The sequence below is a fragment of the Sminthopsis crassicaudata genome, chromosome 5 (assembly GCF_048593235.1).
Source record: "Sminthopsis crassicaudata isolate SCR6 chromosome 5, ASM4859323v1, whole genome shotgun sequence".
In the NCBI taxonomy this organism is placed as follows: Eukaryota; Metazoa; Chordata; class Mammalia; order Dasyuromorphia; family Dasyuridae; genus Sminthopsis; species Sminthopsis crassicaudata.
The window spans coordinates 280,960,936-280,988,880 of NC_133621.1; the positions used below are offsets into that span (position 1 = coordinate 280,960,936).

General features: G+C 36.1%; 1 protein-coding gene and 1 long non-coding RNA gene across 6 annotated transcripts in view; both read left to right on the top strand.

The window, feature by feature from the left end:
• LOC141544745 (uncharacterized) overlaps window positions 1–22,866 on the top strand; it is a 36,019-nt gene extending 13,153 nt beyond the window's left edge. Inside the window, exons 3-4 of one of the 4 annotated variants that reach the window (XR_012482777.1) lie at window positions 21,990–22,089; window positions 22,543–22,866. This is a non-coding gene — a long non-coding RNA (uncharacterized LOC141544745). Of the gene's footprint in view, window positions 1–3,480; window positions 3,829–12,400; window positions 12,708–21,989; window positions 22,090–22,542 lie in introns of those variants that run through there. The other 3 variants (XR_012482780.1, XR_012482778.1, XR_012482779.1) reach the window with 3 other exon arrangements.
• A 3,861-nt stretch (window positions 22,867–26,727) lies between these two features.
• LOC141544744 (uncharacterized) overlaps window positions 26,728–27,945 on the top strand; it is a 43,613-nt gene continuing 42,395 nt past the window's right edge. For both annotated transcript variants that reach the window (XM_074271250.1, XM_074271251.1), the window contains exon 1: window positions 26,728–27,888. In XM_074271250.1, the coding sequence (XP_074127351.1) occupies window positions 27,662–27,888 (227 nt within the window). In that variant the 5' untranslated portion in view covers window positions 26,728–27,661. The remainder of the gene's footprint in view (window positions 27,889–27,945) is intronic.

Below are 27,945 nucleotides of genomic sequence, written 5' to 3' on the forward strand. Positions count from 1 at the left end.
AACAATGTCCTCAAAGTGTAGATGTTCCCTTAAGTTACTTATTAGCTCACCATGCTCAGTCTCATGCTGGCTTCTCACTCCCTCCTTTCCCTTGCAATAGCTCACTTTCTTAAGATGCTATATTCCTTTCAGGTTAGGTTAAGTTTACAGGTTAGACCTTTTTAGGTCTGTGTGTGTCCTAGGAAATATTATCTTTTCCTCCCTCAGGTTCATGTCATATCAACCTAAGAATAGTTTCGTTTCACATCAACCTAAGAATTTACAAAGAGACAAGTTTAGTCTTTTCATCACCAAATAGCACTAAGGTCCCAGAAGACAGGTCTCCTAACTAAACTTCCTTAAAAATAACTGGAATCCCAAGTCTTGTGCCTTAGCTGCTGCTTACTAATCTCAGCTTTCAGCTAAGTGCTTCTATATAGGAGCTATCTGATTTATTGTCCTATATCTCACTGCCTGTACTGTGAGACACTGATTGTATTCAATGACAATTCTCTGTCCTTAACTTGTATTCTATTTGTCTTTTTTGTCTTGTGACATCTCTACTGACTTTCAATTCTGCCTTCTTCTCATTGCCTTCTTCCTTCCCACCTTAGGCTGTTGGCACTTTTTTATTAATATCACACAAAAGTGGTGAATTGCCAATACACAAAGCATTTAGAGCACACGCCTGAAAAAGTAGTTAGGTAATGTATGTATGTAATATGTAATAAATCTGCACATACATTGAGATAACCTAACTAATATAAATGCCACTGTTAATTTGCATTATAAGAAGATCTCTTACTTCAGAGAAGAGCTGTCTCCTCCAGGGAAATGACCTGAGAAACTTATGCTCCCATCTGGGAACCTTGATTCTCTTGGAGCATTTTGCTTCTTTTATTGAGAGCAATTGCAGGAACACACACTGCCAATTCCTTGCCAACCTCTATTTGTGTTGGTCTTCTCCTCTATGGCTGTAGCCTGGCAGTCAATAGTTTATTCCCTTTCTTCTGGTTAAAGTAATGTCTTATCTTAGTCATGTCACTAAAAAAAATATGATTCATATTTCTAAAAGTAGTTCAAAATAGTTTGAATTAAATCTAGTAATATTGATAAACCTATTTCAAAGATTATTGAAAGGGTAACTATAATGTCTCATATCAATTGTCGGACTATAATGTTCCAATCTCAATTCAGATGTCTAATTTTATTTGTTACATTACCTACACCTAGAATATTTTTTCAGAATTTTGTTTTAGCATTTCTCATAATATATTCCATTGAACCATTTAAATGGAATATGAGACAAATTATTAGAAATACAAATTTATCAAGTTTACTTACAAGTGGTTAAGTAGTACTCTGCCTTTATAATGTCATAAGTTGCACAACAGTTTTAATCAAAATAAATGATCTTATCTAAAAATGAATATCAGTTTGATTTTTATCATTCCCCTTTCTTGCATGTCACAATTTTACATTGAAAAGTTTTATCTTCAGGCTGCTGAAAATTCAAATTCCTAATTTATTTTGTTGAAAATAAATTTAACATTTCATTTCAAAATGTAAAATGTTTTGAGATGACATCATTTAAAAATCTAAAGCTCTTTCTATCTTCTCACTTTCATAATTATGTATTTGCTCTCTTAAAATGGTATGTTCATTGATTTGAAAAGCAAGATTTTGTGATAGAAGAGAGAATTAAAAAGTCAATCTTGTTCTTCTACCACAAAACCTTGTTTTTCAGTTTTAGCATAAAGATTCATTGAGAGATCCCTAAACTATACCAAGACACCATTTGATATCATTAATTTAAAGACACCTCTGCTTTGGGCATCTTCAAGCTGTTGTCAGAGTAAACTAATTTCACTCTGCCTTTGGGTTAAAATCTCTGGCATGTGAAGAAGGAACCCAGAAACTATAAAACTCCTTGAAAGAGAAAATCTTTAACTCTGCCTCAGTGAGGGACCCTGCCCAAGGGAAACAGGCAGTTTTAATATGTTATATAGCAAAAGAATTCCGATCCTATTGAATTAAAGAAACTCATTCTATTCAAATTCCAGCTCAAGCTGAAACCCAGCTAGGAGATGAGCTAACTTGAGATTCCACCCACTAGCCCCCTTCAGCTTGTAGCCAAAGCTCCTATTATAAAAGAGCCAAACTAGAATCCTCTCTTTGCAGAGGTTCTAAACATGCCATGCTATGCCATGCCATGCCATGCCATATCTAGGAAACCTCTGCCTATTGGAATACTATTCTCTTCCAGTATTATCCTCTCTTTATCCTCACCTATCTCCCTAATGAGACCTTAGGCCTCTCTGTCAGGATTTTTAACATTACTTCCCAATCCCTATAATAAATCTTTTACAAATCTCAGTTTTCAGGCCTGTAAATTCCTTTATAGAGAATCCCTGTGTTGCCAGAAGGGAGTTCCCCCAAATTCCCTATCTTTGCACCAAATCCCAAGAGGGGATCCAAACCTCTCCATTTAGTTCCCTGAATCCCAAACCTGCCACTGGACCTTATCATTTAACTCTCTGACCACCAGAAACCCTAAGCTTATTTTGGTTCCCTAAATCTAGACCTTATCATTCCCAAATCTAGGCCTACTAAAGGGAACCCCAAAACCTAAATCTCATCACATGGACTCTTTTTGAGAATAGATCTCTTACGTTTTTCCTTTTCCATTTGATATGTGCATTCAAGTTCCTTTATAACAAATCTGATTTAATTCTATGTGTCTTTTAAAATTAGTGTCTTTTCCCTCAGGTAAACATAACTTATTTTCAGCTTTAAAAAGCTTTTCAGAAAGGATGCCAATCTTATATTCTGGTTTGCCCACTTACCTTGTTCTTCACCTTGTTCTTGCTGAAAGGTATGTGCAAGATGTCGTTTTGAATGTCTGACTTTGTTCAGGATCAAGAATAGCAAAACTTACTTGGGAATGTACTAGGGTACCATTTGATACAATCACTTTAAAAAAACACCTTTGTGGCATCTTCAAGTTATTGTTGACACAATTAACTTTTTAAAAAAATTACAATTCACATTTATTTAATATTAAACTTGAGTTTACAGAGTATGTTATTTACATTATTTCATTTAATTCTAAAAACCTTGTGAAGGAGATGCAAATATCATTATTCCCATTTTACTAGGAAAAGAAAGTGAAACTCATGTGTCTTAAGTTTCCCTTCCCCCACTCCAAATCCAGTGCTCTTTGCCTAACTCCAAATCTAGTGCTCTTTTCATAGGACAGAAAGGACCAATGCAGGTTATCTTTGTTTATCCATGTTTCTGGTCAGGACAATTTTTCTTCTTATTGATTGAGGTGATTCAGAGCAACCCCAACGAACCTGTGATAGAGGAGTCTAACTTAAGAGAAAGGACTAAGGGTGCTGAATGTGGACACGGTGTTCTCACCTTTCACTGTTGTTGCCTGCTTGCCTGTTTTCTGCCCTCTGATTTTCTTCTTCTTTTGATCCAACCTCTCCTGTGCAGCATGACAAATGCAGAAATATGTCCAGAAGAACTGCCTATGTTCAGTCTACATTGGACCACCTGATGTCATCCAAGGTAATGAGAAGGAAGGTAAGGAGGGAGAAACATATGAATTCTGCCAAAATCGATCCCTGCACAGATCCTGAAAAACAAAAAGCCACCATTATAAAAATAAAGGACCAGTAGTTGATGAGGTGTGGTGCTTGAGGGGAAGGAGAGAAGATGGCTAGGCCCCTTTGGAGGCTATAAGGAATATTTCTGTACAGCAGAATAAGCACCACCATCACTACCAATGAATGGATTCAGCTCAAGTTTTGTTTCTTCCAGTCCTGTTACTTCCAAAGAAGAGCCAAAAATCTTTATCTAAATACTCTCTCTAGACCCTCTAGTGTTTATTCCAAACATGAGCATCTTTGTAGTAAGAGGTTGGATGGGGAAAATAAATCATTTCTCTGAACCCCAATCCTCAACCCTGGGGTGTTCCACATTCCTGGAGTCTGAGCCTCCAATCCTGGGAAGATAATCTTGCTTCTTGCTGTGTTAATAGTGTTTTTGAAAGACAGATTGTTGGCGTCCAACTTCAGTGAATAACTGAGAGTGTGAATGAATCTCTGAAGTCAGGTGGAAGATATGCTTTGCAGTCTTCGTTTATTAATCATGAGTGCCAGGCTTAATATACCCTTTTGGCTAGAGTTACAATACATCTTCAGGTGACATCTTATACATTCCAGAGTTAATGCTCAATGAATACTTTGAGATTTCAGTATGTATCTTACCTATCAATACCAAGATGATTATCAACACAGAATTGTAAATAACCTAGTTGTCATGTTCATAAACATCAACAGAATTGTAAATAGTTGTGATGCTTTATCAGTACCAAAGTACTTTTCAAAACAGTGTAGTAAGTAGTAGAAATGATCAGACTAATGTATCTACCTCAAGTATTTCCTTAAATCATTGTTAAGGGATAAATAGTGTAGTTGAAATGCCTTGTTGCTGTTGTATACATTCTCCTAAATTTACCCCAAGAATTTCTTTCAAAGATTGTTCAAAGATTGAAGAGATGATGAGCCTACATGGGCTCGCCCTAACAGAGAGTAGGTCTTAAGCAACACCTGGAATAGACTCCTTCTGTTCATGGACTTCTACATCTCCCCCCTTTTTAAGACATATGGGAAAGCACAAGGCGCTAAGCCAATGAATATAAGAATAACACAAAACTTTTTAGCCATAGTTTGCTATGCTATCGGCATCAATTCCAGGGACACTGCTTTTTGCTATGTTTTCTGCCAAGACAGTTAATTCAGATATATCTCAAGTGAGGTTGGAATTAAATATAGCTCCCTTTATTTTCTTCCTTATTTGAAACCATGTCACTTTGGTGGTATCATTATCCCATCTGAAGAATTAAATATATATGAGTGAATTTATAATCACAAGTTAGTTGGGATTGAGTTTCCAAATTGTTTACATGATCCCCTAACTATATTAATGATTGTTCCATTAACTTTGGTCCTTCTTTTAATTCAGTATCTATATTAATTTGTTCTTTTTATTAAGAGCTAATGATACTTTTTTTGCTAATTGATTTGCAAATTGGACAATCTGAATAGATTGTTAGGAGCTGAAGCTGAAATAGTAAGTGTTGTAATAACTGCTATAGTTGCCAGAACTCCAGCAATGAGTAATCCAACAATTCTCCTTTTCCTGCTTTTGTTTCCTAATTTTCCTTTGATGTTATCTCCATGACCTGTAGCAGTGGTGATTAACCTTAGTAGGCACCATCACACAGGATGTGTGTTCAATAATAACAACCATAGGTAATAAATTAGAAGACATTTCTAATAGCTAACTGGGATAAAACACAATTGTAGCATTTTACAACATAATATATCTTCCTAGCACATTCATGATTTAGATTCCAATGCCATTCCTTAAAACAGCATATGTAGTTAGAAACATCTTTGTATTTTTTAACCATGCTGTAGAGTATATTACTGAGCAGCCTGAACATATCATGGAATCCCATATCTGAGATGTAAAAATTTGGGTCATCTTAAATACATTGTAACAGGAGACTCATCCAGATACTGGATAATTTGGGGACCATTCATCAATCAATTCCAGTTCCTCCACAAACCAATGGAGCCCAAAGTCCCCTGGAAGTAGGAGTGATGATCCTATCTTCTAAAACTACTTTCTGCTGAGAATGGACATAGAGCTAAATCATCGACAAAGTCCCATATTTTTATGAAGGGGGTGATAAGCTGGAATTCATTGAAGTGTGCAATGATTGATTTAGTTCCTTGAAGCTAGTCAATTCAGTTGTAATTGACCAAAATCTAGAATAAAAAACAAATCTAACAAAATACTTTTTTAAAGCCTATAGGTGAAAGAGATCAAATAATGTGTTAGAGGACCTATGAATATAAAAAACCCCAGAAAAACTTTTTGGGGGATAAGGTGTCAAAGAAATTGACATTTTTATTATTTGGAAAACAGCTGAACAAACAATGGTATAAAAATAAAGCATAATATTAATCTGCTCTAAGAAGTGATAAAAGATAATTTCAGAGAAACTTGAGAAGAGTGATACCAATTTATGTAGAGTGAAGAAAACAGGATCAAGAAAACATTTTACACAATAACAACATTTTCACACTACCTGGTTTAGATATCAATACCATATCTGTGTCACAAAAGGAGTTTGATAGGAGTCCTTCTTTCCCTATTTTTCAAGTAGTTTGCATAGTATTGGGATTAACTGTTCTTTAAATGTTTGGTAGAATTCATATGTAAATCCATGTGGCCCTAGAGATGTTTTCTTGGGGAGTTAATTAGTAGCCTGTTCTATTTCATTTTCTTTCTTTCTTTCTTTCTTTCTTTCTTTCTTTCTTTCTTTCTTTCTTTCTTTCTTTCTTTCTTTCTTTCTTTCTTTCTTTCTTTCTTTCTTTCTTTCTTTCTTTCTTTCTTTCTTTCTTTCTTTCTTTCTTTCTTTCTTTCTTTCTTTCTTTCTTTCTTTCTTTCTTTCTTTCTTTCTTTCTTTCTTTCTTTCTTTCTTTCTTTCTTTCTTTCTTTCCTTTCTTTCTTTCTTTCTTTCCTTTCTTTCTTTCTTTCTTTCTTTCCTTTCTTTCTTTCTTTCTTTCTTTCTTTCTTTCTTTCCTTTCTTTCTTTCTTTCTTTCCTTTCTTTCTTTCTTTCTTTCCTTTCTTTCTTTCTTTCTTTCCTTTCTTTCTTTCTTTCTTTCTTTCTTTCTTTCTTTCTTTCTTTCTTTCTTTCTTTCTTTCTTTCTTTCTTTCTTTCTTTCTTTCTTTCTTTCTTTCTTTCTTTCTTTCTTTCTTTCTTTCTTTCTTTCTTTCTTTCTTTCTTTCTTTCTTTCTTTCTTTCTTTCTTTCTGTCTTTCTTTTTTTCCTGAGGCTGGGGTTAAGTGACTTTCCCAGGGTCACACAGCTAGGAAGTGTTAAGTATCTGAGACCAAATTTGAACTCAGGTCTTCCTGAATTCAGGGCTGGTGCTCTATCCACTGGGCCACCTAGATGCCCCCTATTTCTTTTTCTAAGATGGGACTATTTAAATAATTTATTTCCTCTTCTGTTAACTTGGGCAATATAGATTGTCCATATTTTTGTAGGTACTCCTCCATTTCATTTAGATTATCCGATTTATTGACATATCGTTGGGTAAAATAACTCATAATTATTGCTCTAATTTCCTCTTTGTTGGTGGAAATTTCTCCCTTTTCATTTTTGAGACTAATAATTTGAGTTTTCTCTTTACTTTTTCTAATCACATTAACTAAAGGTTATCTATTTTGTTGGTTTATTTCATAAAACCAATTCTTAGTTTTACTTATTGATTCAATAGCTTGTTTACTTTCAATTTTATTAATCTCCCATTTTATTTTTAGAACTTAAAATTTGGGATTTAATTAGGGGATTTTCACTTTTTCTTTTTTAGATTTAGCAATCAATTCATTGATCTTCTCTATTTTATCCAAGTAAACATCTAGAGCTGTAAAATTTCCCTTAATTATCATTTTGGTTGCATCACACAAATTTTGATATGTTGCCACATAATTGTCATTCAATTGGATGTAATTATTGATTATATCTGTAATTTGTTGTTTCACCCCCATTCATTCTTTATGATTAGACTATTTAGTTTCCAATTATTTTTTGTTCTAGTTTTCCTCTGGCATTTTATTGCATGTGATTTTTATTACATCATGATTCAAAAAAAAAAAAAATCCATTTAACTGTTTCTGCCTTTATTCATTTGATTTTGTGGTTTTTATGCCCTAATACATGGTCAAGTTTTATATAGTTTCCATAAACTGCCAAGAAAAAAAAATATCCATTCAATTTTCTTCAAAAGTCTGTCATACTTCACTTTTCTAAAATTCTATTTATCTCCTTAACTTCTTTCTTATTTATTTTGTGGTTTGATTTATGTGGTTTGAGATCCCTCAATATTATACTTTTGCTATCGATTTCTTTTTGCAGCTCTCGTTTAACTTCTCCTTTAGGAATTTAGATGCTACAACTGTTGGTTTATACATGTTTAGTATTGATATTACTTCATTATCAATGGTATCAATGGTATCTTTTTTTAAACAAGATATAATTTTCTTATCTCTTTTAATTAGATCACTTTTTGTTTTTCCTTGATCTGAGGTCAGGATAGCTATCTTTTTTAAGCATAATAGATTCTTTCTCTAGCCTTTTGCCTTTACCCGAAATGTGTCACACTGCTTTAAATGTACTTTAAATCTTGTAAACAACATATTGTAGGATTCTGGATTTTAAAACAGTTTGCTATTCGATTCCATTTTATGGAAGAGTTCATCCCATTCCCATTCACAGTTAAAATGCCTAATTCTATATTTCCTGCCATCTTATTACCCCAAATTGTATTTTTCTCTTTCCTTTCCCTCATTCCCTCTTCCCTAGAATTTTGCTTCTGACCACCACTTCCCTTAAATGGCCCTCCCCTTTTATAGTCCCCTTTCCCTTTCTTATACTTTCCCCCCACTACTTATGTTTTCCCTTTTCATGTCATGTTTCCCTTCTCACTTCTCACTTCTCTACAAGGTGAGGGAAGTTTCTCTGTGAAACCAAATAGTCTGATATTCTCTCTTTGAGCCACATCCAATGAGAATAATATTCATACAATGTTCATCCCCTTCCTTTCTTTCCCTCAATTATAATAGGTCATCTTTGCCTCTTCTCCCTCAATTATAATAGGTCATCTTTGCCTCTTCATGAGATGTTCCCCTCATTTAACTTCCATTTTCCTTTTTTCCGGTATAACCCCCTTCCTATCTGTAGTTTCTTTTTTATATTATCACAGTAAAACCAAATTATACATGCATTCTCTTAAGTATACCCATAATGGAGATATAGTTCTCAAGAGTGCATTTATTTTTACCTTTTTATGCTTCTTTTGAGTTCTGTATTTGCAGTTCAAATTTTGGGGTAAACTCTGGTCTTTTCCTCATAAATAACTGAACTTTACCTGTTTCACTGAAAGCTCACCCCGGAGAGATGATGATCAATTTTGCCTGATAATTGATTCTTGGTTGCATTCCAATTTCCTTTGTCTTTGAGAGTATCAGATTCTGGGTCCTTTGAGCTTTTAAGCTAAAAGCTGCAAGGTCAGGGGTAATCCTACTTGTGGCTTCTTGGTATTTGAGGCTGCTCGCAATATTTTTTCCTTGGTCTGATAGTTCTGAAATTTAGCTCTTTTATCCCTTGGAGTTTTCAATTTGGGTACTCTTTCAGGAGGTGGTGGATGAATTGTTTCAGTGGCTATTTTATTCTCTAGTTCAAGGACATCACAGCAGTTTTCCTTGATGATTTCCTGAAAGATAATGTCGAGGCTCTTTTTTAATCATGGTTTTCATTTTCTTAGATTGTCTCTTCTAGATCTGTTTTCCAAGTCAGTTTTTTTTTTCCAATAATATTCTCATATGTTTTTTCACTTATTTTTGTTTTTGCTTGACTGATTTTTGATGTCTCATTGAGTGATTTCCAAATGGAAATGTTTAGTGAATTATTTTCTTCAGTTACTTTTTAAATTTTCTTTTGTATTTGGACAATTGAAATTTTAAATGAGTTGCTTTCTTCTATGATTTCATTTTCATTTCACTAATTCTGTTTTTTAAGGAGTTGTATTCTTTTTCCATTTTACACATTTTGTTATTCAAGGAGTCCTTTATCCATGTTTTCAAATCTGTTTTATAAGGGTTTTTTCTTTAGAAAATGTTATGGTTTTGTTGTTGTTGTTGTTGTTGTTGTTTGTTTTTTTGTTTGTTTTCCAAACCCTCTTGCAATGTTCTCATTTCATTTCCCCATTTTTCTTCTCTCTTTTAACATTTTGAATTCTTCCAAGAGAACCCTGTAAAAATGTGAACCAATTCATATCACTTTTTGGGGCTTCATCTCAAGATGATGTGCTTTTAGTTTCTTCAGGCTTTGACTCTTCTCTTTCTCCATAAAAAAGTATCTATGGTCAGAATTCTTTTTTACCTTTTTGCTCATGTTTTAAAAAAAAGTTTGAGATCTGCCTTTAGGGTAAAGGGGAGATTATCCAAGCTTCATCTATAGGCAACAACTTCCGGTGCTGAGTGGGCCTGGCCATGTCCCGTGACTATTCTAAGGTATAGGGACTCACTATTTGTCTTTTGTGTTTGCATTAGATGGCTTACAGCTAATCTGCTGATCTATTGGCTTACCATCAGGTCAGAGTTGCCAGCACTGCTATAGATTCCTCTAGTTGATTGTGTGGTGCTGTGGAGGTGCCACCACCCTGGGTCTTGCACTGCCTTTTTACTTGGCCTGTCCTCATTGCACCAGCTCGCACTTGGCCTCGCTCCCTCTTTGCTTGATTGAAACAGATCTTTTCTGGAGATATTCCAAATTATCTTCTGCTGGAAATTTGTTACACTCCAAATATTTGTGAGTTCTGTCACTCCAAAATTAGTTCAGAGGGAGAATTTGTTGTTAATTTGAGTGACACGGGGAGAAGTCAGAAAAAAAGATATGTATCTTTTCTGCCATCTTGGTTCAGCCCCTGCTGTTTAAAATTTTTATAACAGATTTTATTTCTAAGACTTTCTTCTCCCTGAAAATTAACTTGTAAAAGGCAAAACTCAGCAGAATATAACTTGTCTTGAAGCCCATTCATTCAGTGTACTTTTTGTTCCTAATAGAAAAAGCATGGATAATAGCTTTAAAAAGGCAAGAGCCTTATTATGTTAAATATCCCCAGAAGACAAACCTCGCACTGTGTGGAGAGAAGGAAACAGGAGCAAGAATTCAAGTCCATGAGAAATATCCCCAAATTTGGTAATATTTTGCCTAGGAGAAAATGAACTTTCCCCATTTCTCCCGGCTCCACAGAAGCCCAATCGGTAATTCTATCTATTCAGGATAATATTTAGCACAACAGCTAGTGAGGCATAGCTTACTTGAAACAGAATGAAGGTGTTGGTCGAAAATTATAACAATTGAGTCAATTGACAAGCATTTCTCAGGTACCTACTGTGTTTCAGGTTACTATCCTAGATGCTACCATACAGTCACAAGAGTTGGGACAAGGTTTGTAGATGAGGGTTCAGAGTGATAACTAAAAATGCAAACTAAAGAACTCAGCTCACATCAGCTATTGCTTGCAGAAATCATTAAATTTTAGGTTTTAACAAATGAAATTAATTTGTTTGTTTCTTGTCCCATTAAAAGCCAATGAAGTCAGTGACAGATTTTTATGGACATACTTAAAACCAAAATTGAAAATCTACAAAGCAGAATTTATGAAAATATTCTAAACCTGGTTGTGTTTATAGGTCTTCTGCCTAGGCATTCATCATTCAGTTATGTAAATTGGACTTTGTATAATGTGGGAAGCATAATACTCTTTCCTAATAATGCACCTGCAATTAAGTTTGTTAACAAAAGGACTGTACACTCATTATTATGATTTTAACTAATATGATATAAGCAGCAATAATCATCATTTTAAGGAATACTTAGTAGTTGTTGTTGATAATTGTAGAAGTGGCACAAGGTATATAGGATTGGACAATAAAAAGATCTGAGTTTAAATCCAACCTCAAATATTCTCCAAATGTGTGACCCAAGACAAATCATCAATCCTTTTTAGTATCAGTTATTTGATCTGTAAAATGGGAATAATAATAGTAGCTCCCTCACCACCAGAATGTTGTGAGGATTAAATGGGGTTTACATATAAAAAGTACTTTTGAACCTATGTAAATGCTAATTATTAGAAGAATATTCTCAGCAAGATCTTCTCTGAGAGTGATGTTGAATTTAAAAGCTGATTTCCCCAAGTTTGGTACAATTTTGCCTAGGAGAAAATGAACTTTTTTAACTTCTCCTGGATCAGCTGATGCCCAGTCAGTCATTCTTTCCATCCACTCAAGATAGATATTATCCTAGCAACTACTGAGGCATAAGAACTTGAGCCAATGAAAAGCTTTCACTTGCTATAGTTATTTGTACAAGTATCCACCCTGTGTTTGGAAGATTATCTTTCAAAAGAGGATCTTGGTTAATCTATATAATAGCCCTCTCTCTCCAATTCCAGGGACTAGTCTATATTTTACTGTAGCCTTTGGTTTCCTAGGCAAAGAAGAAAAATAATCTTATAAAAACAACTCAAAGATGGACCAAGGAGCTTTGTCACCAAGCAGAAAGAAAGTGTTAAACCATAAAGAATTATAGAAGGATTAGGCTGGAATCCAGTAAGGAATCGCTATTAGATATTTTAGGAAAGTAATATTCAGTTTTTGCTGTGCTGGTCTTCACCAGTCCAAGACAAAATTCATCATTCAGCAGAATTTTCTTTGTGATTTTTTAATGTCTGTCTTTTTTTCTCTGCCTATTTTTCTTTTTCAGTTTCTGAAGGGGATGAACTGAGTGAAGACCTCTCACAAGAATTGGGCATTGACTTATGCCCTAATTGTGACTTGAGACTTTTCAGTAACAGATTGAGGCAAAAGTTGCAGGGGTTTGATTAGTGATTATATTTCCTTCCTGTCTTTCCTCCTCCTTTTCATTATCATTAAGAATGTGTCATCAGCTAGTATTCTTTGTTTCTGGGATAGATTTTTAGGCTCTGAATAGATTATCTCATTAGGATGTAAGCCTGGACTCCAGCAGCCAATGGGAGAAAAGGGAAAAAAAAGTTGTGGAAGCTTCTACATTAGGCTCTATACAATATTGTATTTTCAGCTTGTGCTTTGCACTACTTTACTGATGATACCTTCTCTATTGGGAGTTGCCCTTTCTTGTGAGATCATAATAAATCCATTTTGCTTTTAACCTTGAGAGTCTCTGATTTTCATTTGGGAAAGTGTCAGTGCTCTTCCACAGTTTCCATCTCTCCTCCTCTTCCTATGAAAATGATTTCCTTTGTGCTCACTTGTAGCTGTTGCTGCAATTACAATTATATTGGCATAAGTCTTGGGTTCTTTTTGTTTTTTGTTTTTTTGTTTTCTTTTTTTCTGAGGCAATTGGGGTAAAGTGACTTGTCTAGGACGACACAGCTAAGAAGCATTAAGTTTCTGAGATCAAATTTGAACTCAGGTCCTCCTGGTTTCAGGGCTGATGCTCTATCTACTGGGCCACCTGCTTGCCCCAGCATAAATATTTGTTTTTATTTTGTTTGCATATGATTGTGCACTCAATGTAGCTTGTGAAGCTGACATGCAACTAACTATGGCTCGATTCTCTGCTGCTTCTGATAATTTTTGGCCTTTCACCAAGAAGAAAACATAGTTTGTCCATCAGTCAGCAGCACACCACTCATATATGGAAACACCATTCCAGCACATGGAGAAGCTTTGAATGCTGTGGATAAATTCTCGTATCTTGCCATTAATTCTGAGGTTAATACACCCTTTGCCAGAGGTAGCTCAGTGTTGGGGAGGCTCTGAGGACAAGCTTGGGAGATGAGACTTATTAGACTAATTACCAAACTGAAGGGCTATAGAGCTGTTGTGCATGCTTCATTATTGTATGTCTGTGAAACTTGGACAGTATACCAACACCATGCCAGGAAATGGAATCACTTCCATTTGAATTGTCTTAGGAAGATTCTGAAGCTTCCATCAAGTAGGATAAAATATTAGACAGTGAGGTCCTTTCTCTCTCTCTTTCTTTCTTTCTTTCTTTCTTTCTTTCTTTCTTTTTTTTCTTTCTGAGGACACTAAAAGCCGATTGTCTCCAGAGGAATCCCCTAAGGGGGATATGAGCTGCTCCTCAATACAAAAGAATCTCATAGAGGAAATCAAAAAGGCTCTCACAAGAGACCTAGAAGAGAAATGGGAAAAGGAAAGGGAAGCTTGGAAAGAATGTCTGGAGAAGTTATCCAGAGTGGAACAACTCCAAGGAAAACGGGATTAGTGAGCTGGGAAAAGATTACAGCTCTCTCTAAAACTAAAATGGATGAAATGGAAAAAAAAATCCATAGAAGAAAAAAACTCACTTAAAAACTCATTTGGACAATTACAAAAAGATATAAAAAAGTGAGTGAAGAAAATACATCATTGAAAATTAGACTTGAGCTAGTAGAAATGAATGACTCAGAAAGAAACCGAGAAGTATTCAAGCAAAACAAGAAAAATGAAACAATTGAAAAGAATGTCAAGTACCTTATTGGAAAGACAACAGTCCTGGAAAACAGATCCAGGACAGACAATTTGAGAATAATCAGACTCCCTGAAATATGTGAGGAAAAAAAGAGCCTGTACACTATTTTCAGGAAATTATCAAAGAGAACTGCCCAGACATTTTGGAAACAGAGGGTAAAATAGACATTGAAAAAATTCATCCTTCACCTACAGAAGAGACTCTGAAATCAAAACACCAAGAAATATATTGGCCAAGTTTAAGAACCATCAAATGAAGGAAAAAAAAACTATTGGAAGCTGCTAGAAACAAGCAATTCAGATATGGAGGAGCCACAATAAGGATAACGCAGGATCTAGCAGCGTCCACATTAAAAGACAAAGGGCCTTGAACATGATATTCAGAAAGTGCTATGAAGCCAAGAATAATTTACCCAGCAAAAATGAGCATCGTTTTCCAGGGAAGAAGATGGATATTTAACGAAATAAATGAATTCCATCTATTCTTGATGAAAAAACCAGACCTACACCAAATGTTACAGAACTGAAGAGATTTCTAAAAACATAAAAAGAAATCTTGAGAACTATATTTCTGCCATAAAGATATGTAAAGAACACATGTATAATTTGTCCTAGAAACTAGAGGTGGAAAGGGAATAATATCATAAAAAAGGTTAGAGTGGTGGTACTATAACTCATGAAGAGGCAAAGGTAACCTATTCTATCTGAGAGAAAGAAAGGAGGGAGATGATAGTGTGTGTCAATAGACCTATTCAATTTATGGTGAAACTTCTTCCACTGCATGGAAAAGTGAGAGGGAAGCAGTAAGCTAAGGGGAAGGCAATACAGATATTGTAAGAAAAAAGGGGTAAAATAGGAAAAGGAACTTTAAAGTGGGGGAGAGATACTAAAAAGGGGAGGGCTGTGAAAAGCAAGTGGTGTTCACCAATTTAATACTGGGTAGAGGGGTAAGATGGAAGGAAAGGAGAAAAGCATAAGGAGGGGTTAACAGGATGGCAAGCAATATGGAATTAGTCATTCTAACCATAAAGGTGAATGGGGTAAACTCTCTCATAAAGAGGAAGCAGTTAGCAGACTGGATTAAAAGTCAGAATCCTACTATATGTTGTTTATAGGAAAAACACCTGAAACAGGGTGATACATTCAAACTAAAAGTAAAAGGGTGAAGCACAATCTACTATGCTTCAGGTGAAGCCAAAAAAGCAGGAGTAGCCAGCCTCATCTCAAATAAAACAAAAAAATTGATCTAATTAAAAGAGATAAGGAATGGCATTATATCCTGCTAAAGGGTAGCATAAATAATGAAGCAGTATCAATATTAAACATATATGCACCAAGTGGTAGAGCCTCTAAATTCTTAAAAGAGAAATTAAGAGAGCTGCAAAAAGAAATATACAGCAAAACTATAATAGTGGGAGATCTCAACCTTGCACTCTCAGAATTAGATAAATCAAACCACAAAATAAATAAGAAAGAAGTCAAAAAGGTAAATAGAATACTAGAAAAGTGTGATATGATAGATCTTTGGTGAAAGCTAAATGGAGACAGAAAGGAGTATACTTCCTTCTCAGCAGTTCATGGAACCTATACAAAAATTGATCATATACTAGAACATAAAAACCTCAAAATCAAGTGCAGTAAGGCAGAAATAATGAATGCATCCTTTTCAGACCACAGTGCAATTAAAATTACATTTAATAAAAAGCCAGGGTAAAATAGACCAAAAAATAATTGGAAACTTAATAATCATAAACTAAAGAATGATTGCGTAAAACAGCAAATCATAGACATCATTAATAACTTCACCCAAGAAAATGACAATAATGAGATATTATACCAAAATGTGTGGGATACAGCCAAAGCAGTAATAAGGGGAAGTTTTATATCTCTAGAGGCCTACTAGCATAAAATAGAGAAAGAGGGTCAACGAATTGGGCTTACAACCAAAATTGCTAGAAAAGAAACAAATTAAAACCCCCAGACAAACACGAAATTTGAAATTCTAAAACTAAAAGGTGATATTAATAAAATTGAAATTAAAAACCTATTGAATTAATTAATAAAACTGAGTGGCTCCTATGAAAAAAGCAACAAAATAGACAAACCCTTAGTAAACCTGATTAAAAAAAGGAAAGAGAAAAAGCAAACTGTTAGTCTTGAAAATGAAAAGGGAGAACTCACCACTATTGAAGAGGAAATTAGAACAATAGCAAGGAGGTACTTTGCTCAACTTTATGACAATAAATTCGATAACTTTAATGAAATGGAATATAGTTTGCCCAGATTAACAGAGGAAGAAGGAAGTAGTCTAAATAGTCCCATCTCAGAAAAAGAAATAGAACAAGCTATTAACCAACTCCCTGAGAAAATATCCCCAGGACCTGATGGATTTACATGTGAATTCTACCAAACATTTAAAGAACCACTAACTCCAATGCTATATAAACTATTTGAAAAAATAGGGATTGAAGGAGTTCTACCAATTTTTTTTTTTTTTTTTTTTTTTTTTTTATGACACAGCCATGGTACTGATACCTAAACCAGGTAGATTGAAAACTGAGAAAGAAAACTATAGACCAATCTCCTTAATGAATATTGATGCTAAAATCTTAAATAAGATATTAGCAAAACGACTTCAGAAAATCATCCCCTGGATAATACACTATGATCAAGTCGGATTTATACCAGGAATGCAGGGCTGGTTTAATATTAGGAAAACTATTAGTATAATTGACCATATTAATAATCAAATTAATAAAAAAAAACATATGATCATCTCAATAGATGCAGAAAAATAATTTGATGATATCTAACATCCATTCCTACTAAAAACACTTGAGCATATATTAAAAACTGTCAATAAACATCATATGTAATGGCGATAAACAGGAATCTTTCCCCATAAGATCAGGAGTGAAACAAGGTTGCCCACCATCACCATTACTATTTGATATAGTACTAGAAAAGCTAGCCTTAACAATAAGAGCCAAGAAAGAGATTCAAGGAATTAGAGTAGGAAATGAGGAAAAAAAACTATCACTCTTTGCAAATGACACGATGGTATACTTAAGAGAACCCCAGAGACTCTGCTAAAAAGCTATTAGAAATAAGTCAGAACTTTAGCAAAGTGGCAGAATACAAAATAAATCCACATAAATCCTCAGCATTTTTATACATTACCAAGACAATCCAACAACATGAGATACAAAGAGAAATTCCCTTCAAAATAACTGTTGATAGTATAAAATATTTGGGAATATATCTACCAAAGGAGAGTCAGGAATTATATGAGCAAAATTACAAAACACTTGACACAAAAATAAAGTCAGATTTAAATAATTGGAAAGACATTCGGTGCTCTTGGATAGGCCGAGCGAATATAATTAAAATGACAATACTCCCTAAACTAATCTATTTATTTAGTGCTATACCAATCAGACTTCCATAAAACTATTTCAATAACCTAGAAAAACTAACAACAGAATTTATATGAACAAGAAAAGGTCGAGAATTTCAAGGGAAGTAATGAAAAAAAAAATTAAGTGAAGGTGGTCTAGCTGTACCTGATCTAGAACTGTATTATAAAGCAACAGTCACCAAAACCATTTGGTATTGGCTAAGAAATCGACTAATTGATCAGTAGAATAGGTTAGATTCACAGGGCAAGATAGTGAATAAAAATAGGCATCTAGTGTTTGACAAACCGAAAGATTGCAACTTTTGGGATAAGAATTCATTATTTGACAAAAACTACTGAGAAAACTGGAAATTAGTATGGCAGAAACTAGTTATGGACCCACATTTAACACCACATACTAAGATAAAATCAAAATGCTTCCAAGATTTAGGCATAAAGAACGAGATCTAAATAAATTAGAGGAATATAGGATAGTTTACCTCTCAGACTTGTGGAGGAGGGAGGAATTGGTGTCCAAAGGAGAACTAGAGACCATATTGATCACAAAACAGAAAATTTTGATTACATCAAAATAAAAAGTTTTTGCACAAACAAAACTAATGCAAACAAGATTAGAAGGGAAGTAATAGTTAAGATTCTGATAAAGGCCTCATCTCCAAAATATACAGAGAATTGACTTTAATTTATACGAAATCAAGCCATTCTCCAATTGATAAATGCTCAAAAGATATGAACAGACAATTTTCAGATGATGAAATTTAAACTATTTCCATTTATATGAAAGTGTTCCAAATCACTATTGATCAGAGAAATGCAAATTAAGGCAACTCTGAGTTATCACTACACACCTGTCAGATTTGTTAAGATGACAGGAATAAATAATGATGAATGTTGGAGGGGATGCGGAAAAACTGGGACACTGATGCATTGTTGGTGGAGTTGTGAAAGAATCCAACCATTCTAGAAAGCAATCTGCAATTATGCCCCAAAAGTTATCAAAATGTGCATACCCTTTGACCCAGCAGTGCTACTACTGGGCTTATATCCCAAGGAAATACTAACGAAGGGAAAGGGACCTGTATGTGCCAAAATGTTTGTGCCAGCCCTTTTTGTATTGGCTAGAAACTGGAAAATGAATGGATGACCATCAATTGGAGAATGGTTGGATAAATTATGGTACATGAATGTTATGGAATATTATTGTTCTGTAAGAAATGACCAACAGGAGGAATACAGAGAGGCTTGGAGAGATGTTGAGTGAAACGAGCAGAAATAGGAGATCATTATATACTTCAACAGTGATATTGTATGAGGATGTATTCTGATGGAAGTGGATATCTTCAACATAGAGAAGAGCTAATCCAATTCCAATTGATCAATGATGGACAGAATCAGCTACAACTAGAAAAGGAACACTGGGATATGAGTGTAAACTGTGAGCATTTTTGTTGTTGTTGTTGTTGTTGTTGTTTGTTTTTCTTCCCAGATTATTTTTACCTTCTGAATACAATTCTTCATTTGCAACAACAACAACAGCAAAATTCGGTACTGCACATATATATTCTACCTAAGATATACAATAAGATATTCAATATGTATGTGAATACCTGCCATCTAGGGGAGGGGATGGAGGGAAGGAAAGCAAAAAAAAAAACTCAGAACAAAAGGGACTACAAGGGATAATGTTGTAAAAAAAGAAATACATATGCATATTTGCTGTCAAAAATGTTATAATTATAAAATTAATAATAAAAAAAAAGGTTAAGTGACTTGACTAGGGAAACCAGGGTCACCTAGCTATATATATTAGGAGCAGGATGTAAAGTGAAGTCACCTATTTATTTGCTATGTCTCTAACTTGTAATCTAAATGTAATTTGAAATAATAAAAAGGAAAATAGTTCCTTTCCTTGAAATAAATAAATAAACAAACAAATAAAGAAAGAAAGAAAGAAAGAAAGAAAAAAAGAAAAAAAATTACATTCTTTTGCAAAGCCAATTTTCTTGTTGCACCATTATATAAATCTTTCAGTTTCACAAACAACTGATTAACAACATTTTTACCTTTCTGTTCCCTTTGTATTCTTCCACCTCCTCCAAAATCATGTCAAAGATATTCACTAGAGAACCAAAGCCAACACCAGAACCATCCTCTTTGATAGCTTGTTTTGTACTTTTGTCATAAAGTCTCTTTTCTTTGCATCAGAAATCATGTCATAAACTTGAGAAATCTGTTTGAACTTTTCTCCTTCATTTGGATTCTTACCTGGGTGAGGTTTCAAGGCTAGTTTTTTTTTTTTTGTTTGTTTGTTTGTTTGTTTTTTGAGAGCCAGGGAGTAACACTCACAGTATGCCAGGTTCAAAATGTCTACGTCTGGGGTGGGTTAAAAGAGGACCTCTAGGAACTGGTGGGGATGTTGGGGGATCAAGTGGGAGAAAGAGAAGATTAGGAGTTGGGGGAACTTTGTTTGTCCAGCATGGGCAGAGGCAGTTGCAGCACTCTGATTCTCCCCAATTTTTCTGTAAAGTTCCCAAGTCCTTTCTTAAACTAATCTGTCAAGTGTCCAAACTGCACAGAGTGCAAATCTGTGGGCTGATCACACTGTTCTAAGTGCCTTATGGACACTTGCCAAAAAGCCCTTTATGGAGAAATCACACAGACAAGAACTCACAAGGTGCTCAGAAAAAGCAGTACAGAGACACTCTCAAGGTTTCAACTTGAGAACTGATTACATGACTTGAGAGACTTAGAACTGCTCTTCATGGCATGCTCTCCTTAGACAAATGTGCTGTATGAGCAAAATAGGACTGAATTAGTGCAAAAGAAGTGGGAGATGCACAAGGTTAGAGAAATCACCTCAAATATTCATAAGAACTATTTGTGTCTTGTAATGTTTTTTTTTTTTTTTCTCTAAATTGTAATCATTCTTGGAGTATGTTTCTTGGGGAGCTTTTGGAGGCAGCCTTAGTTTTAGTTCATTTCAATAATCCCAAATGCAGCCAGGAGTCCAAAGCCTTTACTGTCTCTTTCCAAATCTTATCTCCTTCATTTGGGGCTTGGCTAGTTGTCTGAAGGCCTTCCAGATCTTGGTTTCAGTGTTCTCCCGAGGACAGCCTACCACCACTTCTCTGTCTTCCTTCGTTCTGCCCGACTTGTGAATCTCCTTGACCAAATCCTGACTCTGAATCTCCCAAAGTCCTCCTTGGCCCTGAGAGCTTCTTTCTTATATGCTGCACATTGAGCACACACCAATCATTTCATCACTAGGAAACCATTATTTATTGTATGATTAAATCAATGCTAAATTACATTTAATCATCGTCTCCTCAATTCTACTCAGTACCTTGTTTCAAGTTCTGGCCCATAACATCTCCTTGTAGGATCAGATCAGTCATACTGAACCATGCTAAATTAGATAATTGTTATCTTTATCCATTCCATGTCTTAGCACCTTGTAAGAATCCTAACAGTGTCTGACCTGTGGGACAAGATTCCAAGGTCACATTGATCTGATCCGCCAGTCAGATGCATTAATTTGACACTAACATAGTAATGTCATTTTGGTCCTCTTTGAAAATGGAGGAAAACAACCATTACCTCTAGCACCATAGAATATTTGCAAAGTCAGGGCTAGGGGAAAGAAAATCAAAGGAAAGCTTGTGGGCCTTGGAGAAATCTAGCTAAATGTGCTTATGCTAGATTCTATATGGGAAGGCACCCACTCACTTTACAAGAGTTCTCTGTGGAGAATCTCTCCAATAATTAACATCATCATTGTCATCATGAGTAACATTTATATAGTGCTTACTACATGCAAGTCCTGTGCTAAGCATTTTGTGAATGTTATCTCACTTGATCCTTATTACAGTGCTGAGAATTGGGTTCTATTATTCTCCCCATTTTACAGATGAGGAAACTGAGGCAAACAGAAGGTAAGTGTCTTGTCCAGGATCACCTAAATAGAAAGCATGTGAGGCTGGACTTGAGTTAAGGTCTTTCTCACTCCCTGTATTGCATTCAATCCACTGAGCTCTACAAATGGAAAGGGCTCCAAAATTATGCTAACATCCCCATATCAAATGCAATGACTAGCTACATGTTCCTTGGGAAAAGCCACAAAGAACCGCAACCTCCACTAATTTTTGCCCTTCACCTGCCTTTCCCCTTTCCCCAATATTCAATTTTGAGAGAAGTCTGACATTCAAATAGCAGAAAAAAAGCAATTAAATTGGAATCTGTTAGAGCATCCATTGGCTCCTCCTCTCCCTTTTCCTTACTTCCACCCTACTTCAAAGGGAAAATGGCTAGAGTCTACCTGAGTGTTGCTTTTGAGTAGCTAGGTTTTCTCCAATGGAAAGAAATGTAAAATATCATCCCATAATTCAGATAATAGGACTTTTTTTTTCCTTTCCCATAGAAAACAATGATGAGCAGAGGTGAATTAGAGTGTACATTAAATGAACAATTTAAATAGGACTTGAAAATTCAACTGGAAGCCAAGCTGTAGGAAGCTTAAAGTAAGTCTGCACACATAATTCTGTTTGACAATTGTTTAAATTAACAATTTCACATTTTCATGAAGAAGGTTCAATCAAACTGTGTTTGTGTGGGGGGGGGGGGAGGTTTCCAAGGCAGATCTTTTCCAGTGGCTTCTCTTTCTCATATGCCAACTCTTTCTTTTGCTGCAACCTGCTGCTACCACTACAACTGACCACTTCAGTAAACCCTATAGTCACAATTTCAGTGGCCTTTTATAGCCTCATTATCTTTTGAAATTTACAAGATCACCTGGGCTCATTCATCTTGTGGTTTTGACTCAGTCCCCTGTTATGGGCCAGAGCTTGAAACAAGGTACTAAGTGGAATTACAAGGTAGAATGGAGAAGACAATGGTTCAATCTAGTTTAGCATTGATTTAATCCTACAACAAATAATGTTCTCCTAGTGATATCATGATTGGTTTTTACTCAGTGTGGAATGTATATGCAGAAGCTCTCAGGGCCAGAAGAGACAAGCACACTAGAAGAGGTAGGAGGCTGAGACAGATTCATTCCATTGTCCACCTTTATCATGGCTGAAGCACAAATCTTTGGATTTGGGGAGATTCAGAAGCCAGAGAAGGCAAGCGGGAGCTCAAGTTCTAGGAACCAAAGAGAGAGCTAGGCCTCCAGAAATCTAGCTGAGCCCCAAGTGAAGGAGACAAAATTTTGAAAGAGACAATAAAGGATTTGGATTTTAAGCCCTGCTACTCATGTGGTGATTACTGAACTGAAACCAAGGCTGCTCCCAGAGACCCCAAGGAAACCTCAACAGAAAACATTACATTTTAGAGACCATATTACATTTTGGCACCTAAACGTGGGACCAAGGACCTTCATCTTTGAACCCAAAATTAGAGTGAGTACAAGAAGGAAACTTTATTAAGGGCTAAACTAGTACTTCAGCTGAAATGGGACAGATGCTTAGAAAACAGCCTTCTTTTGCAATAAAGGTAAAATGTGTAGTGAGCATTGTCAGATTTATGAAAAGCCAATGTTTGAGAGTAACTTGGGAGCAGATCAATGAATTTTTAGAAACAGTACAGTACACATATCCTTGGTTCTCGATGGAAAAAAAAATTGAATCCAAATGAGTTGAAATTAGCAGGAGAGCAATTATCTGAATACTACAATGATAATGGAATTGACTCAATATCCAAAGAAACACTTGATACATAGCATTTAATACAATTGGCTTTAAGAAATAAGTATTAGGGTAAGAAAAAAGAGTAAAGAGCAAGGGAGGGAGGATCAAGAAAAACTAGGTGAAAAGCATGAAGAATTAGATAAGAATGGAGTTAAGTTCAATTCTTAGTGTGGTAGTTCACAACAAGAGAAATTAGGGTATTTCCCAACCCCTGACCTACTTCCCTCAACATTTTATGGGTAGAGGGAGAAGAAGAAGGGAAAGGGGCAGTAACACATTCAGCATCACCTATGAAGCAGCCTATGACAAGATTACAAAAGGGACTGGTTAAGGCAAACAAAGGACAGGATATATCTATCTGATTTATTAAATGGATACCTGTGATTGAAGTGCTTGACTCTTAGGTCAACAGTGGAGAAGATACACTGCTTTTGACCTGGGAAAAAAAAAAAGATTTGAAAAAGGATTGCACACTTCATGGGGCTATATCATCTTATATTAAGATGTTACTAGACAATCTGGCTTATGAAATCTTAACCCCTAGTGATTGGAAATCCATAACAAGGACATCTTTAGAAGCTGGACAAAACTTGTGGCTTTCTGAATATAATGAATTATGCAGGACACAAACCCACCACAAACAGAAAACTGAAGTTAATGTACAGATCACCTTTGACCAACTAGCAGGTGAAGGTCATTATGCAGACAATTCAACACAGACTAACTATCTCATAGCAGCTTATGAACAAATTGCTACTGCTGTAATAAAAGCTTGGGGCACCCTCCCAAGAAAAGATCGAGGGGAAGCCTTCATAAAAATAGAGCAAGGTTCCAATGATTTTTTTGCTGATTTTGTGGGACGTTTGCAAACAGCTGTCACAAGAACCATTGGAGAAAATGCAGCTACAGGAATGATGAGAAGACAGCTGGCTAAGTAAAATGCTAATGAGGATTGCAGAAGGATTATATGGGAACTACACAAAGATGCTCCTTTAGAGGATATCATAAGACACTGTGCCACAGTAGGCACAAAATGCTTATTGTACTCAGACTATGATGAACATGGGAAGACGGGATCCCTCTTGACAAGGGACTTCCAGACATACTCTCTGATGTTTTCAATGTGGGAAAGTTGGACATCTGAGAGCTCAATGTAGGTATAGAGATAGAGTGAGAAGATAGAGTGACACAAAACCTAAAATACTATGTCCAAAATGCAAATGAGGTTTCCACTGGGACTCAGAATGTAGATTGACACAGGGAAATGAGAGGCAGGGCCCAGCTCCAAGACATCAAATAAAAAACAGATGGGACATGATGGCAGACAAGGTTACACCTTTAGAAGTTCAGGATTCTGATGTGATGAATCAGAAAAAAAATCAGATGGGAGAAAGGGATTATAATTGGAGAGAATACAGGCTTTTTTTTAACCCAAAAGAAGGGCAGTGTCCAGTGCGATCAGCTCCAATGTCATTGCCAGGTGTTGAGGAGAAATTTAGCAAGTGGTAAATAGAAGGGACTAGATAGGTTAACTGCTTGGGGAAGAAAGTTTGCTTGTATTTCTACAGATGGAGAAAGAATCAGATGGGTGCCAATGAGCCATATCCTCCTTGTCCATCAGACAGAGACAGAAAAAGGGGAAAAAAATCTCAAAACAACGGAGAAGAACTAAAAGCAGTCAGGGAAGGTGTGATCACCTCCTTTTTTGGTTCTCCTTGAACACCACCTTGAGAAGTCAGGGAGCTCATGACCACCTATGTTCTAAAAACAAAAGAAAATGGGAGATGTTATGGGCCAGAACTTGAAACAAGGTACTAAGTGGAATTAAGGAGACAATGGTCAAATCTAATTTAACATTGATTTAATCCTGCAACACGTAATGGTTTCCTAGTGATAAAATGATGGTTTGTACTCAGCTGATAAAGCATATAAAGTACTGTGTAAACCTTAAGGTATGAAGTATGTGAGAGCTATTAGTGTCACCAAGAGAAATTATTTGTCCATTTACATCTGCATTCATTAAAAGTTTATGAAAATGTTTTTCAAATTCCACAAATTTCATACTAGGTTTCAGCCTAGTATGTCATTGTAATGCTTGAAAAACTGAGCAAGATAGAGATTAGAGAACAATTTAACAATTTATTTAATAGAGAGATTTCCTGGGACCAAATGGATCATGGTTGGTCCCAGGGCTGACTGAGACTCTCTTCTCAAAGAATGTGTCCCTGAATGTGGGATATAAGATGGTTTTATAGGGTTACAAGACCTGTGACATAATGGGGGAGGTCCCTGGATGGGTACATTCATCCCATCAAACATTAAGTTGGAATGCTTATAACCTGAGCAGAGTAACTAAATAAGACAAGTAGGGAAACTGGGTCAGGACATCAAAAAAGAACTGTGCCACAAAGAACATGACCTGTAAGTCATGACATTTTAATTAATGATTTGCCTCTATATTTGAATATCCATATACTAGATTTACCTGTTTATCAGATCATATACATTGATCTTCTCCCCAATAAGTAGTATCTGTATTTTCAAATAATTATATAATTCATGACCACTTTTCTGTCCACAATGTATAGATAGTATAATATGTATATGATAATGGAGTCTGTTACTTGTTCAGGGGCCTTTAAACAAGCCAAACCATTGTCCAAATCTGTTGAAAGTATATCGTAGTGCTAAATGTTAGGCATTTTATCCATCACATGCAATTTAGAGACAGTATTGAAGTTCTACAGGATATCAGGTAAGGCACAAACAATGGAGACTATGCCTTAAATAGATATTGTTGGAGCCATCTCACAAGTATAACCTAGATGTTGACCACAGGATTTACAAACTGGATCACAAGTAATCCCTACGGAGACCAAAAGACCTACAGGCAGAATTGATATTTTGGTTTGTTGGAAAGAACGACTAGAAGGAAAAGCAAGGGAGGGGAGGGGAGGGAATGCAGGACTAGAGGGAGGGAAAGAGGGACTAGGAGAAGGAAAAGAGAAGAAAGGAGGAGGGGGAAGGGAAGGGGAAGAAGAAAAGGGAAAGAGAAAAACGAAGAAGGGAGGGGGGAAAGGGGAGACAAGGGAATGGAGATGAAGAGGGAGGAAGAGAAGACAAGATGACAAGGAGAACTATCAGCAGCAGCAGCAGGAGCAGCATGTATCATTTCTGTATTTTTAGGTTCAGTTAATCTGGAGCTGAAAGAAATCAGTATGAGCCGATGTGCACAGGATACATTTCACATCATTAATGGAACATAGGCACAGGGAAAAGCAGGAGAGGGCAAAAAAACAAGACTAGCAAGAGCATGACCTGCATTGTTTCCTTTTGAAGAAATTTTCTTACGTTTGGGACGTTGAACCCAAGTCAGTAAAACAAAATACTGGGACCTTCTACCCACATTATTGCAGACCTCATCAAAATCCCTCCAAGTGACTTAAACTTCCATAAAAACACAATACTCGGAGGCAATCTCATTAGCCCACACCTGAATGGGGCTTTTATCGTCTATATAGCCTTAGGGTATGTTTAAATCTTTATGTTTATATTTAAACTAGAAGGGGTATCTCTTTCCATTGCATAGAAAGTGTTGAAATCCTTCCCTTCTCCCTCCTTTAATAAGAGCACCAATAAGGAAAATTAAATTCTGTAGGGATGGTCTTGAACCGAGGGCTACATGGTTGACACCAGATGTGTGGCTGTCTGTCCGGTACAAATGCTTCCCCGACACACTTACGGGGTAGGAAGAATCAGAAGAGGCACTGGACTGTATTTGTCCATCTGGGCCCCGAGGGTCGCTTCCTTCAGTTTCACAGAATTGTTAAAAGGACTGCAAGAACCTTGGGAGATTATCGAGTAGAAGATCATTTTACAGAAGAAACCAGGCTCCGAGAGGAAGTGCTTTGCTCATTACAAAAGTAAATAAAACAGGTCTCGAGATTTGAACGCAAGAGCTCCAGGTCTCACCCATCCTCGTGCCCTCGAGCTTTGGACTCCTCGAGCTGAGAGCTAACGGATTTGGCATCCGTGCGCTCACCAGTGCGTGCCTTGACCCTTTATTGCATCCTCGTGAACCTCGGACCTGATAAAGGCATCACTTTCCCTCCGGCCATTGCCAGGATTGCTATCAGCTCTAGTGCTGAATCGGTTATTAACTGTTGCGAGTTCACAGATCCCCAAATCTCGAGTCTCGAGTTATTGACATTTCCCCTTTTAATTCTCCCTTTGTTTCCACTTTCATTTTCCCTTTATTTCCCCTTTTAATTCCCCTTTGTTTCCATTTTAATTTTCCCTTAAATACCCCCATTGAATTCCCCCTTTAATACCCCCTTTTAATTCCCCTTCTGAGTAGGCTGAGGGGCTCGAACGAGGACTCCTCAGCCTAAAGCCTGTCTCCGCAATGAAGATTTTCAATTTCTGCAAGAAGAAGGGGCAATTTCCATCTCGCCCCTTCAAGCTTTCGAGTTCCTTTGGGGTCCAAACACCCTACCCCACCGAAGGATACCTGATCCGGAGCAAGGACCTCAGAAAGATCCACAAAGCTGCCTTGCGTGGAGATGTGGCGAAGGTGCAGCAGCTACTGCTGCTGGGAAAAAACGATGTGAATGATCTGGATAAAGTGAAGCGGTAAGAGCAAAGGTTGGGTTAGAAGGAGAGAAGGGAAAGCCCAAACCCTAGGTAAGA